Source organism: Tamandua tetradactyla, chromosome 21 (genome assembly GCF_023851605.1).
Source record: "Tamandua tetradactyla isolate mTamTet1 chromosome 21, mTamTet1.pri, whole genome shotgun sequence".
NCBI classification, from domain to species: domain Eukaryota; kingdom Metazoa; phylum Chordata; class Mammalia; order Pilosa; family Myrmecophagidae; genus Tamandua; species Tamandua tetradactyla.
In genome coordinates this window covers 35,545,418-35,566,739 of record NC_135347.1, presented here as the reverse complement: position 1 = coordinate 35,566,739, position 21,322 = coordinate 35,545,418, and the positions used below count along the sequence as shown (strand labels likewise).

General features: G+C 38.2%; 1 protein-coding gene and 1 pseudogene across 6 annotated transcripts in view; both read left to right on the top strand.

Moving 5' to 3' along the window:
- Positions 1-21,322, top strand: part of ARSK (arylsulfatase family member K) — a 44,643-nt gene that overhangs the window by 2,577 nt on the left and 20,744 nt on the right. For 2 of the 6 annotated variants that reach the window (XR_013167068.1, XM_077139126.1), the window contains exons 2-3: positions 9,359-9,488; positions 12,139-12,298. Coding sequence is in view for 1 of the 6 variants with exons in the window: in XM_077139126.1 (XP_076995241.1) it covers positions 9,359-9,488; positions 12,139-12,298 (290 nt within the window). In the remaining 5 variants the exon portion in view is untranslated. Of the gene's footprint in view, positions 1-5,801; positions 6,137-9,358; positions 9,499-12,138; positions 12,299-21,322 lie in introns of those variants that run through there. The other 4 variants (XR_013167071.1, XR_013167069.1, XR_013167070.1 and 1 more) reach the window with 4 other exon arrangements.
- LOC143665573 (mitochondrial fission regulator 1-like) lies at positions 1,850-2,968 on the top strand (annotated as a pseudogene).

Below are 21,322 nucleotides of genomic sequence, written 5' to 3'. Positions count from 1 at the left end.
ACCCAGAGTAGAGGCACAGAGATTTTGTCTAGGGGAAGAGGCAGTATATTAAAAAAAAAGAAGAGCTCTGAAGCTCTGCTCAAGGTAACTGACCTTATTTGAAACATGGTGTTGGGAAATTCAGTTGAAGAGTAGTCTCAAAAATAATAACTCCTCTTAATTAGTAATAGCTAACCGTTGGCCAGATAGTTCATCAAACAGGACAAGGGCAAGAGACACCCAAGAAGAGCCTGTCTGGGGTCAGGAAAAACTCAGAGACTGGACTTAAGAAATACCCTTCCTCCAAGTGAATTGAATCAGACTGTGAGCAGTTTATGTCCCAGGACATTGTCAAAACAGTAGAACAGTCAGCTGATAATTAGTGGAGTCAAAGAGCTATGTGTGATACCAAAGGAGACAGACAGCTTAACAAAGAAATCAGAAATTACAGACACTCTGTGTAGCTCTCTATAGAGAAGGGGTTGCTATACAAAAATTGACTCCAAGTGAATCAAAGACTTAAATGTTAGAGCAAAAACTATAAACTTATAGATGAAAACATAGGTATAAATCTTCATGACCTTGGCTTCAGCAATAGGTTTCTTAAATATGATACCAAAATTGGACTAAGGTAAATCAGAATACTGGGTAAAGGATGATATGGCCCATATTTTCAAACTTCGATCTCTGTGTGAGATGAAAGGGAGAGATGTTTATTTGGTACAAATATAGCACACTGTCTAATCTAACTTATATGTTCAGTTTACTTAAACACCGTAATTACATGGACTCTTGAATAGGGCTTGAGATCTTGTTGGTTTGTACAAGTTGGTATGGTGCTGACATATCCCAGGGTAATTTGGGCAGTGAATAAAAAAAAAAAGTATTTGCAAAATCCCCTTGGGGGACTGGGGAGAAAGGAGGAAATATTCAACTTCCCCACCTGGGGAATTCCTGATATTCTCGCAAGCAGTGGGGACAACCAGTTCAAAATGCTGAGCCCTCAATCTTGGAGCTTGCCCTTATGAAGCTTATTCTTGCAAAGAATAAGCTAAGCCTACTTATAATTATACCTAAGAGTCACACCCAGAGAACCTTTTTGATGCTCAGATGTAGTTGCTCTCTAAGCCAACTTGGCAGGTGAGCTCACTGCCCTCCCCCCTGCATGGGATATGACTCCCAAAGGTGTAAATCTCCCTGGCAACGTAGGATTTGGCTCCTGGGGAAGAGCCGGGAGCCAGCATCATGGAAATGAGAAAGAATTCTTGACCAAAAGGGGGAATAGAGAAATGAATCAAAATAAAGTTTCAGTGACTGAGAGATTTCAGTCTAGAGGTTGGCCTGGAGGTTATTCTTACGCATTGTATAGATATCCCTTCTTAGTTTATGGTGTGTTGGAGTGGCTAGAGAGAAGTAACTGAAACCACTGAGCTGTGTTCCAGTAACCTTGATTCTTGAAGAAGACTGTATAACTATATAGCTTTTACAGTGTGACTGTGTGATTGTGAAAAACATGTGTCTGATGCTCCTATTATGCAGGGTTATGGACAGATAAGTTTTAAAAAAAAAAAACAAGGATAATAAATAAATAAATAATATAGGGGGAGATAAAGGGTAAAAAGTAGGTAGATTGAAATACTGTGGGTCAATGAGAGGGAGGGGTAAGGGATATGGGAGGTATGAGTTCTTTTTTATTTCATTTTCTAGGGTGATCATATTGCAGAATACACAACTGTTCAGTGATATTGTGAGCCATTGATTATATAATATGATTGGACTGTACATGTGTGGATATTTCCAAAAATAATAAAAATTTGTCAAAAGGACAGCCATGCCAGAGACCCAGGTTCAATTCCCAGAGCCTGGCCATGCAAAAAAAAAAAAGAAAGGACAGCAAATTGTGGAACAGCATCAAAGAAGTTATGCCAAAAGCACAAAGAAAAAAATAGATAAATTTGACGTCATCAAAGTTAAAAACACTTATACTGCAAAGGACACTATTTGGAAAGTGAAAAGACAACCCATAGGACGGGGAAAATTTTTGCAAATCATTTATCTTATAGGGGTCTTGTATCTAGAAATTATTTTTTAAATAACTTTTACAACTCAATAATAAAATGACAAATAGCATAATTAAAAAGTGAGTAAAGGGTGCTGTGGTAGAAGGAGCCAAGAGGAAGGGAAGTCTGGTGTTCCTCAAGATGGCCTGATATGAAGGAGTCATGCCTTCCATCTCCCCAAGCCCCTAGAGCTGCTCTGTAGCTGCTTTGTCCTTCAAGTGCAGGAGCCAGTTGAAATGTCAGGGATGGAAGCCAATGTGACCATCGCAATCTGGCAAAACAAGACACATGGAGCTGCTTGAAATGTAGCGAGAAGAACTGGGACCAACCTGCCCCTGAAGCCATGTCCCCAGGCTTCCTTTGAGACCCTGCCCAACATCTCTGACCTGTGTCTGAGGGATATGCCTCCAGTCCCTACTTTGGCTGACATCGCCTGAATCGGTACAGATGAAAAGGAGACCTATGCCTGGGTCAGGAGTGATACACGACCCCTGAGCACACCTGGAAGCCAAGCCCTCTAATTGGTATGCAGTATAATGCCTCAGTGCCCAACCTGTGTGGGTCTGAAGAAAGACTCTTGGCCCTGAAGAAGCAGGCCTGCCAGCCCTGAGTCATACCGCAGAGCTACAGGATGAGCTGAGCCATCTACACAGCCAGCTTGCCAAGATAGTGGCAGCTGATGCAGGAAGTTCAAATATCTCTTCTCCTTTACCTTATTTTGGAACCTCATTCCACTCTACAACTTCCTTTGTCATTAGTGACATCATCGAGGAGACTGAGGAAGAGTTCCCTGAGCTTCCATCAGTCCCCCTGCTTTGTTCTGCCAGCCCTGAAAGCTGCAACCATAACACGAAGCCACCTGCAGCTCGTCTGAAGAGGATGCCTGCCTCTCTCTGTCCAAGGCCAGCAGCTTTGCAGACATGATGGGTGTGCTGGTTTGAAGGGATATATGCCCCCTAAGAAAAGCCATGTTTTAATATAAATCCCATTTCTTAAAGGTAGAATAGTCTCTATTCAATGCTGTGTATTTGGGACTGTGATGGGATCATCTCCCTGGTTGATGAGATTTAGTTAAGAACGGTTGTTAAACTGGATTAGGGGATGACATATCTCCACCCATCTGAGTGGGTCTTGATTAGTTTCTGAAGTCCTATAAAAGAGGAAACATTTTGGAGAAAGAGAGACTCAGAGAGAGCAGAGAATGCTGCAGCACCACGAAGCAGAGAGTCCACCAGCCAGCGACCTTTGGAGATGAAGAAGGAAAACACCTCCCGGGGAGCTTCATGAAACAGGAAGCCAGGAGACAAAGCTAGCAGATGATACCGTATTCGCCACGTGCCTGTCCAGCCGAGAGAGGAGCCCTGACTGCGTTCGCCATGTGCCTTTCCAGATGAGAGAGAAACCCTGAACTTCATCGGCCTTCTTGAACCAAGGTATCTTTCCCCGGATGCCTTTGATTGGACATTTCTATAGACTTGTTTTAATTGGGACATTTTCTCGGCCTTAGATCTGTAAACTAGCAACTCATTAAATTCCCCTTGTTAAAAGCCATTCCGTTTCTGGTATATTGCATTCCAGCAGCTAGCAAACTAGAACAGATTTTGGTACCAGGAGTGGGGTGCTGCTGCAGTTTGCAAATACCAAACATGTTGGAACGGCTTTTTAAATGGATATGGGGAAGATTCTGGAGGAGTCGTGAGAAGCTTGATAGAGAAGGCCTAGAATGCTTTGGAGAGACTGTTGGGAGAAATGTGGACTCTAAAGATACCTCTGATGAGGCCCTAGACAGAAATGAGGCACGTGTTATTGTAGACTGGAAGGAAAGTGAGCCTTGTTTTAAAATGGCAGATAATCTGGCAAAATTGACTCGTGGCTTTGGCTGGAAGGCAGATTTTAAATGCCATGAACTTGGATATTTAGCAGAAGAGATCTCCAAATTAAATGTCGAAAGTGCAGCCTGGTTTCTCCTCACAGCTTATAGTGAAATGCGAAAGGAAAGAGATAAGCTGAGAACTGAACTCTTGAGTAAAAAGAAACTAGAAATTGAGGTCCTGGAAAATTCTGGGCCTACAGAAAGGGAGACTCTAGAGTATAGTGCCCTGAGTGTGGATTTAACCAAATGTGGAACCAGCCAGCCATTTCAGAGAAAGTCAGGATCGGACATGGAGTTATCCAGGAAAGATTTGTGGAAACTCCTTATGTCTGATGGGCATGATCCAAGGCTACTGCATAGAAAGCCAACGAGAGTGCTGTGGGACCTGTATAAACAGAGCCGCTGCCAGTCTGGACTGAGGGGTTCAGAGAAGGGACACATTGGAGGAAAAATAACTTCAGAGGCAAAACCGTGGAGGCTGAGGTCTGAAGTCAAGAAGCCTCGGGCCAGGAGAGTGGACCCACCCAAGCCCGTGGAGAGGGTGAGTTTGCCCCAAAGGCAGAGAATGGGCCTTCCACCTCGTTGCAGTGGGAGAGTCATGCCGCCTCAGGTCTTGGAGAGAGTGAAGCACGATCCTTGGGGTTTGGGGAGAGCCTGGCTGCCACCACATGGAGGGGTTGAGCGTGTGCCCCGGAGATGGCAGAGAGCCCGGGTGTGGCCCCAATGCTTGGAGAGGGTGGAGCTGAGAGAAAGGTGGTCTCCCCAATATCCCCCAAGGTTGCATTCAGAGAGAGGCAGGCGTAGGCATTTGGAAAGGGTGGGACTGCCACTTTCTAAAGCCCTGAGGATAAATGACTCTCAGACTTTGAAATCTAATGGACTTTGCCCTGCGGGTTTTCAAAACTGTATGGGTCCGGTGACCCCTGTGTTCCTTCCTCCCTATGGAAATGTGTCTATGTATCCTGTGAATGTTCCTTCTTTGTATGTTGGCAGCAAATAACTTGTTGTGAGTTTTCAAAGGTCCAGAGCAAATGGAGAGAATTTTGCCTTAGGACAGACCATGCCTGTAACTGACTTGATGAGATTTTATACTGTCTCTAATTTTGTACTTCATTGTATTGCTACTGAAAGGTTTAAGGTTTCTGATATTGTTATGAAGTTAATATATTTGTATATGGGAAAAACATGTCTTTTTTAGGGGCCAGAGGGTGGAATGTGCTGGTTTGAAAGGATATATGCCCCCTAAGAAAAGCCATGTTTTAATATAAATCCCATTTCTTAAAGGTAGAATAGTCTCTATTCAATGCTGTGTATTTGGGACTGTGATGGGATCATCTCCCTGGTTGATGAGATTTAGTTAAGAACGGTTGTTAAACTGGATTAGGGGATGACATATCTCCACCCATCTGAGTGGGTCTTGATTAGTTTCTGAAGTCCTATAAAAGAGGAAACATTTTGGAGAAAGAGAGACTCAGAGAGAGCAGAGAATGCTGCAGCACCACGAAGCAGAGAGTCCACCAGCCAGCGACCTTTGGAGATGAAGAAGGAAAACACCTCCCGGGGAGCTTCATGAAACAGGAAGCCAGGAGACAAAGCTAGCAGATGATACCGTATTCGCCACGTGCCTGTCCAGCCGAGAGAGGAGCCCTGACTGCGTTCGCCATGTGCCTTTCCAGATGAGAGAGAAACCCTGAACTTCATCGGCCTTCTTGAACCAAGGTATCTTTCCCCGGATGCCTTTGATTGGACATTTCTATAGACTTGTTTTAATTGGGACATTTTCTCGGCCTTAGATCTGTAAACTAGCAACTCATTAAATTCCCCTTGTTAAAAGCCATTCCGTTTCTGGTATATTGCATTCCAGCAGCTAGCAAACTAGAACAATGGGTATCCTGAAGGATTTTTACCAGATGAAATAGAGCCAAGATCTGAACTGGAGTATTTGAAGGAGGAAGACCCTGCTGTCCTTATCTCTGAGGTCTTGAGGAGGAAGTTTGCTCTGAAGGAAGAAAATGTCAGTGGAAAAGGAAATTGACAGCACCTAGCTCTGTAAACTCAGTCTCATGCTCCTGGAATCCTTCAATAGCTGCCTTCCTCACTGCAGCTATTTCTGCCTCTCAATTAGAAATTGTCTACACAGTCTTGGTGACAATCTAGGGCTTGGACTGAAAAAGAAGAGCTGGATTATATGTATCCCACACTTCAAACTTTAGGAGAAACTAAGGTCTGTGTTTTGAGCTGATACATTTGTTACAGTTAATTGCATAGATTGGTGTGTTCCACTTTTAAGAGTGAGGTAGCAGTTTCTGGTTTTTCTTGCCTCTTTTTGAAATTAGGTCCTAAAGGAATGATTCCTTCACAGCTTTAGGCTCCATAACTGAACTCACCAGACACTTTGTGCCCAACTGTCATTCACTGTCAGCTGCTTTCTTGCAGCAGAGCAGGGTTGAGGGGAGAGGGCCTATAAATATTTAAGTACATGTTCACAGGGCAGGGAAAATCATATGCTGCTCCATCATAAACCTACACCAATGCCCAGCAGTCACCCTCTCCTCTTCCCTGCCCAACTCCTAGTTACAGAGTTCAGGTCCCTGGACCAGCTGATACTTGGACTGCTGCTGGCGGGCCTGGGTTGTTTTTCTTAACACATTTTATAATACTGTACACCAAATCTACCCTTCATCAGTTCCACTGATTGAAAACTCTCTCTCTTCGAGGGACTTTAGTTTAAACCCAGTGGGAAAGAGAAATGGGGAGGAAAAAGAGCATACTACCCTTCTAGGCCCTTGAGTGTTCCTTTAGGTTGGGCCAAGGTTTGTACCTGCCACTCCACTGCATGACTCAGATGCCCTCATGTCCCTTTCTCTATGGTATGTATACTGTGTAGGATTAGGTTGAAGCACTATCTGACATTAAAGGAAGGATTTAGAGAGAGAAAAATAAAAGTGGGCAAAGGGTCTGAATAGGCATTTCTCCAAAGAAGATATACAAATAGCCAATAAATACATGAAAAGATGTCAAAATTTTTAGTCATCAGGGAAATGCAAATCAAACCCACAATGAGATACCACTTCACACTCACTAGGATGGCTGGAATTAAAATGTCAGATAACCAGGTTGGGGAGGATGTGGAGAAACCAAAACCCTCATGTACTGCTGGTGGGAATGTAAAATGATACAGCCACTTTGGAAAATAACTTGGCAGTTCCTCAAATGGTTAAGCATAAAGTTACCATATGATGCAGCGATTCCATTCTATAGTGTATTTCCAAGTGAAATGAAAACAAGTCTACACAAAAACTTGCACATGAATGTACATAGTAGTATCATTCATAATAACCAAAAAGAAGAACCAACCCAAAAGTCCTCCAGCTTACAAGTAGATAAATAAATGTGGATAATTTTATCTTACAAGTAGATAAATAAATTCCATACAATGGAATACTATTCAGCAATAAAAATAAATGAAGCACTGACACATGATACAATGTGGATGAACCTTGAAAATATAATGCTAAATGAAGGAAGCATCGCAAAGGAACACATATTGTATGATTCCATTTATGTGAAATGTCCAGAAGAAGCCAATCTATAAAGCCGAAAAAACTTAGTGGTTGCCTAGGGCTGGAGGCAATTGGGGTCAATTACATATTAATAAATCATTAAAAAGAAGAGTGAGAATGGAGGAAAAGAAGGAAGGAAGGGAGGAGAGAGGGACATATGGACATAGAGGAGGAGGGAAGGAAGGAAAGAAGGGAGGGAGGGAGGACAAAAAGAGAAAAGCACTTCTGCATGGATCTTGGAAGGACATAAGCATCTTCTGTCTTCTGCTTTGGTTTTGGTGGGGTTCAGAAAGGGAGGTCAGGAATGTATACTAACAGATTCTAGTGAGAACTTCATTCAATGTGATGAACAGATCTGGGAAGAACACTATAAAACAGTCTAGTCCTGATAAAAGAGATCAGGACAGTTGATCTCTGAATCAGTTGAAATTAGATTCTTCCATTAGGATGATGCCTTGAAATCCATCCTATTCCTCTGGTTCTCCCTGGGCCCAGACTGATAAGGAACTGAACCTGGTTCTGAAGGGACAATAATAAATCACAATCCATCTGAAGGAGGGAAATGTCTAGACCTTTGAATCAAGAATAATAGCATAATGCAAAAACTAAACACCATTTTTATCACTTTTATGCAAAAAGCCAATTAGTGGACTTCTTTTTATTTTTTAAATGTCCAGTGTTAGAGTACTTAATTTGGTTAAACTATGGGAATGGCCTTGAGAACACTGAAATGGGCTACTACTAAATTAAGGAAGTTAGCCCAAAAGGCATTCTGCAATATTTTTCCCTCCCAACTAAATATAATACCTAAAATTGACTATCCATTGTAAACAACATTAATATATTATGAAAAACTTACTTTTTCTGTTTTTCATAAGCTAGCCATTTTAAGACTCATTCAGTTCAGAAATAACTATTATATGGGCCATCTCCCATTGATACCATTATCATTGGTATCACTAGGAGCCTATTTTTTAAATCAATTGCTTGTGTGTAGTAAATACATGAAATTGAAAACCAAAACTACTGGAAGTGGGGCAAGATGGCAGCATACTGAAGTGTGAAATTTAGTTCATCCTCCAGAGCAACTAGTTAATAGCCAGGAGCAGTACACAACTGCTGGGGGAACATCAGTGACCAGACACACAGCAAATACCAGTCTGGACCAAGTGGAAGGGCTGAGACCCCACACAGAATTATAAGTCCCCCAAGCCGTGGGGTCCAGTACCCGTCCCCCACAGGCATGGCAGGCTGGTTCCCCAAGGGGAAAGAAACAGACTTTACTAGTATCAAGGACTTAGCTCAACCAAGCTCTAATTGCAGAACTAATTAATAAATTCTGACTGCTGAAAATAGACCTCCAGCATACACAAACCTGGAATAAGCACTAACGGATATTTGCCCCGGCAGAGAGGGGGCAGGGCTATCATAAAAAAAAAAAAAAAGAATACAGAGGCTTTTTGAGTTGGACAGCACAAAGTACTAGAAAAGGGCAACACCCACAATTTGTAATTATTCATAGTTTATTTACTAGTATATTTTTGCTTCCCCTACTAAACTATAAGTTTCACTGGGTAGAGACTTTATTTATTCATCTTTGTATCTCCAGATCTTGCATAGTGCCTGGCACTTGGTAAGTACTCAATAAATAATTTGTTCAGCCAGTCCATAGCCTCAAAAGTGCTTTTCAGCAAATCCTTTAATAAATTTAACATACTCAAATGAACCCAGGTACTCATAAAACTTACTGTACTTGTTTTTATCTTTTGAGGATTCTTAGAATCATATTAATGTCCTTTGCTACTTGTAAGCTTTATAGTTAAGATTAAAGAAAATAAAGTTCTTCTTTTGAAATGCATCAGTGTTAAAATTCTTTATTCCAGGATGGAAGACTCACATTTCCTCCAGGAAGTCAAGTAGTGAAGCTTCCTTTTATCAACTTCATGAAAGTACATGGCACTTCCTTTCTCAATGCCTATACAAACTCTCCCATCTGTTGCCCGTCACGTGCAGGTACGAACCTGTAAGTGTGCATTGGGTACAGGGGTTACTAGAATTTCTAATTTCTTTTTCAAGAGTAGGAATTTTTATCATCTGACATGTTGTATAGTTCAAGTATTGCAGTTTCATTTCCTCATGACTGGTGATTAAGTATCTTTTGACTATCCAAGCAAATGAGGAAATATCCCAAAGAAATCATAAGTTCAGCTGCAGGGAGGTGGGAAGAATGATATGAACTTCAGGGTTTATAACACAACATAATAGAACTTCTCATATATTGGGTTTATCTCAATTTTTCCATATAATTTCAGATTATATTCTTTATCTATTTCTCCTCAGTCTAAACTCAGTTCTATCCTAAATCTAATTGTTTGCTTTTATTATAGTCACTTAATAAATAGACATAGTTTTGGTTTTTTGGTTTTTTGTTTGTTTGTGTGTTTGTTTGTTTGTTTGTTTGTTTGGCATCTGCAGGCTTAGGGATCAAACCTGGGTCTCGGACACTTCCGGCAAGAATTATACTACTGAGTTACCCTAGCACTGTCCAATAGACATAGGATTTTTTTTTTTTGCATGGGCAGGCACTGGGAACCAAACCTGGGTCTCTGGCATGGCAGGCTGGAATTCTGCCACTGAGCCACCATCACACTGCCCCCAATAGACATAGTTTTGATAGCAAAATGTCAATGACATTAAGCCACGAATAATTAAGAAATAGGAAAATCCTGCAGTTTTTATAAATTCAATGTATTTTCTGACAGAGTTGTTTTTCTTTTCCTCTGCCTTCCTGGTTTATGATTGTTTGACTTTGAACACATAAATGGCATCCAACAATCTAATTTGTTCTTTAAAGTGTTGAGATGATATTCTCTATTATTTGAGTCACAAGTCTTATACCTACCTTTCCAGCACTCTCAACTATATATGATCACCAATCATTAAAGGAAACTTTAACTGTGTTAAACACTATATTTCAATTATAAAGGACCAGATATATTTAAAATAGTTTTGCTGACTCTTATTTTATTTTGTATTGAGTGGCATGAGCAGTTCACTAGGATTCACTGGATTCTAACCCTATGGACCCTGTCAAGCAAGACATTCAGTTTCCTTATCTACACAATATCATATATGAAACAATGAGGAAAAAGCACTCAGTTAACCCTAAAATTCTCAAAAATGTAATGATGTTTTTCCTGGAAAAAGTCTATTTTGAAGAGTTTGACTGAAGTAATAATAAAAGCTAACATTTATTGCATTCTTACTGGGTCCTCTGCAATGTTCCTAAGTGTTTCGCATGTATTAATTTATGTAATTGTCACAACAGTTTAATAAGGTGGATACTATATTATCCCCATTTTGCTGATGAAAACTAAAGTACAGAAAGATTAAGGTTAAATAACTTATCAAAGTCCACTCAGCAGCTAGCATTGTTCAAATTCAAACCCAGGTAATCTAGCTGCAGAGTCTGAGCTTTTTTTTTTAGATTTTATAATTTTATTCTTCATCACATTGCCAGTAAATTCTATTCATATTTTAAGTATACAAACTCCATTGTAAACAACACTTTATTCGACTAGAGGAGAAGTAGAGCCAGAGTTCATTTGCAAGTATTTTTACAAATACCAAGAAACTGCACCTTACATATACTTTACCTAATAGAAACCTTTCTTATTGTACAAGAAATGTTTTATGTAGTTGATGTCCGTTTTGTTCACATTGATTTCAGTAAATTGTATTTTTGGCTTTTTCTGCTCAAGAGCTGATGTTGCTGTTAGTTTTCTATCAGAATCAAGGTGGATGCTTTCATATAAAATCTTATTTTTAATTCTTTCTCTGGCAATTCTTTCTTTAATTTTTAACTTTGCATAATTATACCTACCATGGAACCAGCATCCTAAAGTCACCAAAATAAATCCTCCTACTCCAACATCACAGGATCTTCTAATTCTACCTTTCCTTTCCCAGGCTCTCCAGGCTCCAGCTCTGCCACCATGGGGACGAGCAGCGCCTCCGAGGGCCTCCCAGAGCCGTAGCCAGAGCCTGAGCTTTTAGCCACTTTGACCTTTCAAAAAGAAAGTATTATGTTAGATAAGACCAGAAAGCTTATTCAAACACGCTATGTGCGTAAGGAATGCACAGAAATGGGAAAAGGAAAAGTAGAGGGTATTGAATAATCAGAGTTGTAGGAAATAAAAGTGAAAACATAATACACTTAAGTTGTTTGTGGAAAGCCAATAAAAGGACCAGGAATAGGGGAAAATCTGTGAGGATATTGGGGAAATGACATCTTACGACCATGGTTTCAATCGACTGATTGGAAAATTAACCAATAAATATGTAGGGATTATTTTTGTGATGGAAAGAAAACTGTAGTCAGACAGGCTTTACATTTAATTCCAGCTGTATTTATCTTAAACAACTTAACTTCTAAGCTTTTGATGACTCATCTATAAATTGGAAATAGTAACTCCTTGCAGGGTTTTTCCACCTGATAAAATGAGGTTAACAGTCAGAAATGTTAAAGCACCTAATGCAAAATGTCTTATTCCAAAGCATGAGATCTCAACTAGTAAACTCTACTCTGCTTTAGAGTAAGTGTCTTAATAGTTAAAACAAATAGTTGAGCCTTACTTTAATCCCTATTTCATATTTTTTTCAGCAATGTGGAGTGGCCTATTCACTCACTTAACAGAATCTTGGAATAATTTTAAGGGCCTAGATCCAAATTATACAACATGGATGGATGTTATGGAAAAGCATGGCTACCGAACACAAAAATTTGGAAAACTGGACTATACTTCAGGACATCACTCTATTAGGTAAAAAAATAAAACAAATATTAATAGGCCACCTTCTGCTAGAGCACATATGTGTACTCTTTTATTTCTTTTTTCTGTCTCCACAAAGGTGAAAGTAAGTATCTTAATCCCTTGCTTATGTTAATTTAGATAAACTGTTAGCCTTCTTTAATCTTCTTGAATATTAAAATTGCAAATATGCCAGTAATTTTGTTTTTCTTAAGCATTAGACTTTAGTGTCTGTAAAATTGTTTAGCCCATGATTTAGTTAACTTCTCAATATCTAATGGCTTTGTTCTTACTCATTTTACAATCTGTTTTAAAAGCCATAAGCTTCTTGATACTTGCCTGTGACAGTTCTCTCTAGCATGTCTATGGTAGCCTTTTTTTTCCATTTAAGTCCTCAAAAACCAAGCAACCAAGCACAAGGTCAAGAGTAGACATTTGCAATTAGATTGCCTGCTTTTGAATCATAGTTCTTCCACTTACTCTTAATCTTGTAGTGGTTACATTCTCTCAGCTAATTGAACTTTAATTTCCTTGTTTTGAGGAGCAAATGAAATAATGTGTGCGAAAAAGAACTAACATGGCAGGCCTAAGTCTGCTATCTTTAGAGAGACCTGCTTGCAAGGTTGGCATCTGGGAACTAGGATTTTGAGAATGTTCTCACTATTCCCTAATTAAGAGTGGTTCACTGTGCCTAAACTATTCGTACAATGTAGTTTATACTGAATACCCCCTTTCCCTCTGGGAATCAAGAATTTTGGTATGTGCTAGGCAAAGGGTGCCTACGTGATCAGCCCCCAGTAAAAATTTTGGGTACTGAGTCTCTAATGAGCTTTCCTGGTAAGCAGTACTTCACAATGCTGGAAGATTTCAATGAGGGAGGAATTAAGCATGCCCTGTGCAACTACATTTGGAAGCATGCACCTGGTTTTCCTCAGGCTTTACTCCAAATGCCTTTTCCCTTTGTTGATTTTGTTGTATATCTTTTTTTTTGGGGGGGGGGGGGGGGTGCATGGTCCGGGAATCAAACCCGGGTCTCCCACATGAAAGGCAGGCATTCTAACCTCTGAACTACCCATGCACCCCGTTGTATATCATTTTGTTGTAATAAATCATAGCATTGAATCCAACTATATGATGAATCCTTTGAATCTTCCTAGTGAACCTGGAAGTGATCTTGCAAACCACTGATGCAAATACATGTTAAAACCGTAGAGCAGTGCCTCTTACATGCAGATGCTAATTGTGGGTTATTGGTAATGGTTTTAGTGATGATGATAATGATAAAGAACAAAAAAAATAAATTTAATAAAAATATTATAGTGGATTGAATAGTGGCCCCCAAAATTCATGTCCACCCAGAACTTCAGAATATAACCTTATTTGAAAATACGGTCTTTGCAGGTATAATTAGTTAAGGATCACAAGATGAAATTATCCTGGATTTGAGATGAACCCTAAATCCAATGACCAGGGTCCTTATAAGAAAGGAGAGAACAGAGACACACAGAGAAGATGGTCATGGGAAGATGGAGGCAGAGATTGATGTAGCTACCAGCCAAAGAATGCTAATAATTGCCAACAGCCACTAGAGACTAGGGAGAGGCAAAGAAGATTTTTCCCTAGAGTCTTTAAAAAAACATGGCCCTGCTGACATCATGATTTCAAACTTACAGCTTCTAGAACTGTGAAAGAATACATTTCTGTTGTTTTTAAGCCATCAGTTTGTGGAATTTGTTAAAGCAGGCCTAGAAAACTTTTTGGGTAAAAAGGTACTAAAATGATTAGTTAAATAGATTTAACATTAATGTTAACTTTCTTTCCTTTCTGTCTTCCAAAATCTAAAAGATAACAATCTTAGAAATTTAGGAGTGATTCCAACATCTCTTTCCCACCCTTGTCTTCTAATCCATCACTAAATTTTGTCAGTTCTACTTCTGAAACATTTCTCCTGTTTATTTATTTCTCACCATCTCCATCATGCTACTCCCTTCTCTTGCCTAAACTATTGAAATGGCCTCCTAACTGAACTCTTCTAATCTATGTGGCCCACTTTCTAGAGACAGCCAGAATGACCTTTTTTATAAATGTACATCTGATCACATGATTTACTTGCTTAAAACCTTTGAATCGTTTTTCTTTGCAAGTAGGTTAAAATCCCAAATCCACATCATGGTTTACAAAACCCTACATGATCTAGCCCCTACCTATTCCTAGTCTTATTTCATACCACTTCCTCCCTCTCTTTACTTGCACCAACTACCTTGGTCTCCTTTTTTTTTTTTTTTAACATGGGCAGGCACCGGGAATTGAACCCGGGTCCTGTGGCCCGCCCACCCTGGTCTCCTTTTAATTTCCTTAACATGCTCTGTACTACCTCTGGGCCATTGTACAAGCTAGTTCCTCTAGGAAAAATGCTCTTCCTCCATGCTTCTTGGCTAACATAGTAGAAAGAAAGGGAGAACTCAAAGTAGAGACAGTTAAATGTAGAAAAAGCACTAACTCAGAGAAGGGTTAGACACCCTGTATCCCTCCTTACCATCCTTATATCCTTGGGCAGTTACTTAACTTCACTAAGTATGAGTTCTTATCTATAAACTGAAATTAATAATGCTACCTCATTGGATGGCTGTAAGTATTAATTTAATCTAAATGGTAATATAAAGAATTAAATGTGATAATACACAGTGTTTATCAGTACCTGGCACAAGTTAGCATTCAATGAATGAACAAGACAATTGTTATTATAAAAACAGTCTAAGCAGAATTGTAGTTTAATATTTACATAGCCCCTTACTTTTCTAAAGTTCTTTGCATTGTTAATTATTTCACATTCCACAAATTTCTCTTTACAGTCTTTTTTCTTTTTAGAATGTAAGGTTAATCCACAACATCTGCAGCTATTCAGATCACCCCATTTGAAATTTTTTCCTCTCTTTGTTTCCTCAATCAATACAATAAGAAAAGAGAATCTGAGATTGAATGCCTTGTAGGCCTATGAATTTCGTTGTTATAAGTGGAATAGTTAAAATATGACCTTCCTTTTATTCCTTAGTGGGATGGTCATTCTTGAAAGGCAAAGATCTTGTCTGTTTTTCATTGCCATTTTCCCACTGACACCAGAGCCTGCTACATTGTAGGTGCACAACTAAATGTTTATTGAATGTACGAACAAATGAAAAAGTTATATTGATCTAACTATAGCTTACTATTTGACTAAACATAGGTATTCTATTTGAAGTGTTATAATGTTTTAAATATTCTTAATTTTCAGAAGTTCATTCTTTTTCATGGATGCTGAAATCCAGTAAAGGGAAAGAGTTACTTAGATGTTGATATTTCGGAAGTCAAAGATGAATTTCAGTATAATCATTGCTTGCAGCATATTTTCATTTATTCACCCTCTTACTAAAGCTGAGGAAATTGAAGTAAACTATCAGGATAATTTATACGACTACTGTATGTTCCCAAGCAGCCATTTGGTTGACAAATAGGGGTTAAGGTTGCTGTTAATAGCATGTCTGAAAAGGTTATATGAATCATGGCATATTATCTTTCAGATTTTTCTGTACAAATTTTAAAATGGCTACCAGAAAATAAGGTCTGTCTTAATATCAAGCTTCATAAACAAGGACACTCAATGTTATTAATAAGCTAATTCTCAAAGTAAAAACTCAAGGTTTTATTTATGTTACCTTTACCACTGAAATTGGCCATTTTTGAACATGCTTTTATTTTCAACCAAAATTACAAGTGTCTTTAGTTTATTACTTCAATATCTCCATCTGTCTCCTCTAGGCATCAAATGATGCTTTCTTCTTGTAAGTTTAGGGACACTAATTCAGCTATGTGTTCCTTGTTACATAAAATACAGCTCTATATACTGGGAAATCTAAGAGCTACACACTTGTTTTTTCCAGATAGTTGTTTAACAGATATTAGTGATACTACTCATTAAGATGCCACTTAATAGCTGGGCAAGTTATTTATCCACTTAGTTTCACAGTTTCATCAAATGAGCTTACACTAAAATGGCCTTAAAGTTTCTCTGCTCTATTACATCAGTTTAGTGGTTTATAAATTCCTGGTATTCATCTGCCCTCTTCACATTGTATGTATTTTATTTATAATAGGTTTAATTCCATTCAAGTTTGCTGTACCTTCTTTTCAATTGAAAGGGAATACTGGTATTTAATTCATAGGGTGTCTTAGTTTCCTAGGGCTGTCATAACAAACTTCTACAAACCATGTGGCTTAAAACAACAGAACTTTATTGTCTCATAGTTCTCAAGGCTAGAAGTCCAAAATTAAGGCGTCGACAAGGCCATGATCCATCTGAAACCCATAGGCCAGAATCCTTCCTTGCCTCCTTAATCTTCTGGTATCTTTCAAAAATTACTGCAGTTTTTTGGCCTGTAGAGGCATCACTGCCTCCTGCATCTTCAACTGTCCTCAGATCCTCTGTCTGCCTTCCTGCCTCCCTTTCTTATAAGGGCACAGTCATTGCATTAGGGCCCATCCTAATCCAGGTTGACCTCTTTTTAACTACTTACATCTTCATAGACACTATTTCCAAATAAAGTCACATTCACAGGGGTTAGGACTTGAACATATCATTTGGGGTGACACAATTCAACACAAAACACCAATAAAATAGGGTATTTTGATAATTTTTCCTTTCAGGTAAAACTGTTTTGCCAATATATATTCCCAATATCTAAAACAATAGTTCTCAACTGAGGGCAGTTTTGTCCAGGGACATTTAGCAATGTCTGGAGACATCTTTGGTTGACACCAAAGAGCAGATGCTACTGGCATCTGGCGGGTAGAGGCCAGGGATGCTGCTAAACAGTCTACGATGCATAGACAGCCCCCACCAGAACAAAGAATTATCAAGCCCAAAAGGTCAGTAGCACTGAAGTTGAGAAACCACAATCTAAAATTAAATATCATATTCTCATAAGCATGGCATTAGGAATGTCAACTGGTAGTAACTGCCTATATTTTGAATCTTAAAGTTTATCTTTCCATAGTCTAAGAGGATAGATCCATTTGACATTATTTGTCATTATATTTAATGAGCAAAACCAAAGAAAATACTAATTTAATATATAAAACTAGGAAGTAATTGATTTTATATAGAAAATTTTAAAAACTAGATTTCTAAAATCAGTCCAGTTTATTAAAGAAATTGAATATGAGTAGTATTCCTTAAAGTGACTAACAGATGATCCTTATTTAAGTTACAAAGGTAAAATCAAACATACACACTTAAACACTATCCATTCAGCAAATGTTTATTGAACCACCTATTATGGACCAGACACTGTTTTCAGGATGGAAATAGTGATCAAAACACAAAAACTCCTACTGTCAAGGAGATTACATTCTAAGTTTTCAGAAGAAAAATTAAACCTAAGCCTAAAATCAAGTCCCCTGTCATTTCATCCTCCTATTATTGTAATTATGTGTATTCCCAAGTGATAAAAGGCAATTCTCAATCCTCGAAAATAAATAAAAAATGAAGGCCTGCTTCCAAAATGAGAGAATTACTATGAACACAACTCTTGAGCTTGAGCTTGAGCTCTTGACAAACAGCAAACAAAGACAAATCACAGGCTGCTCATACCACTTTTCCTGTCCTCTGGTCAGGGCTCCAGACCAGCAGTTTTCTAAAGATTTTCTGTTTAGAACCAGAGCTATAAAGAGGGAAACAACACAGCTTAGAACAGCGACCACCACAGAGCCCTCTCTCAACCCTTCTCAATTCTGCAGCCTAAGGAATAAGCCTGCGTTCATCTCATTCATATCCACTATTATTTTATAATCTTAGATCGTATGTACCTTAAATGACTTTTCTCCATTGTGAAGAGTTCGGTTTATTTTATTCTTTTCTTATAATGAAGAAGGACACACATCCATTGGTCATTTTAGAAGCTTGTTTAGAACTCCCCACCTCATTTTTATAGAAATTCGGCATCACAACAGTATGCATTATCCTGGGTACATTCTCAGCATAATTTTTTATGATACTAGGAAAGCATACCATGTTGTTTTGTTTTGTCTTATTACTCCAGAACCATCACCTATGATGACTAACAGATTCTTGGCTGAAGCAGCCCATATTTAGAGAGCTGTCTACCATAACTCCTAAGTATATTTCTTGAAACACAAGTGATAGCCCTGAGCCTATAACCTCATTACAATTCTTGGATTTTTTCCCATTTAATTGCTGAAGTTCAATGTATTAAGTTTAATTCCCATAATGAAGTTTATCTCCTATTTTTGCTAATGATAGCCACTTAAGGGCTTATTGAAGTTTACCTGAATCTACTTGAGAAGAGCCTGAAGCTATCTAATAATATGAAGATGAGGAAGGGAATATGGGGAAACAAAAATTACACAGATACAACCTAGCTTAAGAGATTTAGGGTATAATACAGGAGATGGTAAAAGTATAGATAATTTCAGTACAGAGCAAAATATGGAGCGTTCTTTTTCAAGGAAGAAGCAATAACATCCAGATTTTTTTACCACGGGGTGGGAGAAAAGGCTGTGAAATATTATATTTAATCTACTCTAGGGTGCACATTTTGACATCTTTGAAATTACAATGCATCTTAAAATAGCAAGCATAATAGCTCAACACAACAAAAATATGTTGTGTTATTTGCAATTTTTTTTCTTTACGGTTTATATTTTAGATGGCACATTTTACAATCAATGGCATCTTTGATTTGACAAACTGCAATAAAAGTAAAACATCAGTAGGTTCAAGTGCAGGGCAGGAGGGAAAAATCTAAACAAAGGCACCCAAAGAACAAACCTTTTGAAGAGCCTTGGTTAAACCAGAGATCCTGAAAGGATACAGCAAAAGGTAAGGCTTTACAGATTATGAAAGAAGAACTTGGATAGTAGGCTGAGGCAATTGGCAGTGTTTGTGTGGGGGGTTTTTTGGTTTTTTTTTTCTTAACATGGGCAGGCACCAGGAATCGAACCTGGGTCTCCAGCATGGCAGCCGAGAACTCTGCCTGCTGAGCCATGGTGGCCCGCCCTGTAGAGTTAATTTTATAATCAGAAGCAAAGGACACTTCCTATTTCTGATATACAGGTTTTATGAAACATTTTAGAAAAATGTTTCATAAAACACTCTTTTTGTAAGAAGTATGCAAATATCTTAAGTATCTGTTTTGGTTTGCTAAAGCTGCCAGAATGCTTTATACCAGCAATGGGTGGGTTTTTACAAAGGGGATTTATTGAGTTACAAATTTACGGTTCTAAGGCCATGAAAATGTCCAAATTAAGGGATTAAGAGGAAGATACCTTCTCTCAGGAAAGTCTCCTGTCCAGGATTCCTCTGTCACATGGGAAGGCACATGATGGCTTCTTTCTCCTGGTTCTGGTTTCAGTGCCTGTCCCAAAATGGCTCTTGGCATTTCTTTCTCTTTTAGCTTCTCTTGGGGAATTTTCCTTCTAAGCACTCTTCTCCCTCTCTTTCTCTCCCTGAACCTCTCTTAAAGGACTCCAGTAAAGATTAAAATGCACCTTGTATTGGCTGGGTCACATCTCCATGGAAACAACCTAATCAAAATACCCCACTCAACAATAGGTCTGCCCCCACAGAAATGGATTAAGAGAACATGGCCTTTTATGGGGCACGTAACAGCTTCAAAACAGCACAGTATCTAATATATAATGTGTTTTTAAAGAGGATTCAATAAGGAATTAATTAAATAAATATAGAGTATATACATGCCATGTGATATGAGAAAGCATTTAAAACTGGAGGAGAGTTTTTAATGGCACCTACACAAAGATATTCAAAAAATATATAATTCAATAAATTAAAAAAGTATAAAAGAATATATATACAATCTTAATTTTGAAATATACACTAATATCATCTACACACACTAGATAAAACTGGAAAGCGATATACCAAAATATTACAATGGTTATCCCATTGCAATAGAATTAGTGATTTTTATTTTCTTTTTCCAATTCAATTTTTCTAAATTTTCTAATAAACTTTTAAAGAAATTATTGGAGGAAGAGAGCTAGGGTAAGGAAGATGATGGAGATTTGAATAGACTTTAAACTGACTGAGAAATAATGTTCCGTGATGTTAAAAAGAAATCTAGTTTGAGCAGTTGAAAGAGACTGAAGGAAGTAATTTAGACTTTGTTTTAGGATTGGCCTGAAAATAAATCTGAGTAGGACTATTTCAAAGACAATAAATTTTAATGTTTAATAGAACTTGAAAGAGCTTTGAATTCCTATAGAATCACAACAGATGCTACTTATCTGTGTAAAATTTTGAAAGCTGATAACAAAATTACAGTTAATGAATACCACAAAAGGAAAACTGCATATTAATAAACTGATAATATTGATAAACTGAATATTGATAAACTTCTGAAATACAGAAGCTGAATTATATGTATTAGAAATACATATAATTCATTTGCATCTGTTGAAAACTAACTACTTACCAAAAAATTCTCCAAATTTAAATCTGTAATATCTGTTTAAAGTCTGAGATCATATGTAACCCCTTTTGACTCAGTTTTTTAAACTTAAATTCTTATTGTTAAGCCCAGTACTTTCTTTTTTGTATATGAAAGGACCAATTAGAATCTAATCTTTTCAAACTTTGGAGATGTACCTTTCTATAAATTCCAAATCCCTTTTAACTTTTATAGACTCATAAAAATGCCCCTTTCAGGGGGTGCAAGGGTAGTTCATTGGTAGAATTCTCACCTGCCATGCGGGAGACCCAGGTTCGATTCCTGGTCCATGTACTTCTCCCCAAAAAAGCAAACAAAAAACCTAACAAGCAAAAAATTCAACAAATGTTGCTGCAATAATGAGATACTCAAATGGAAAAAGAATGAAATGTGACCCCCCCCACCATACAGCATACACACACACAAAATGCCCCTTTCACTGGAGAAAATGTTAAAACTGTTTTGTAGTAATGTTATAAAGTTACACGTGGGTATCAGAATTCATATGAAATGAAGGATTGATTACATAGTA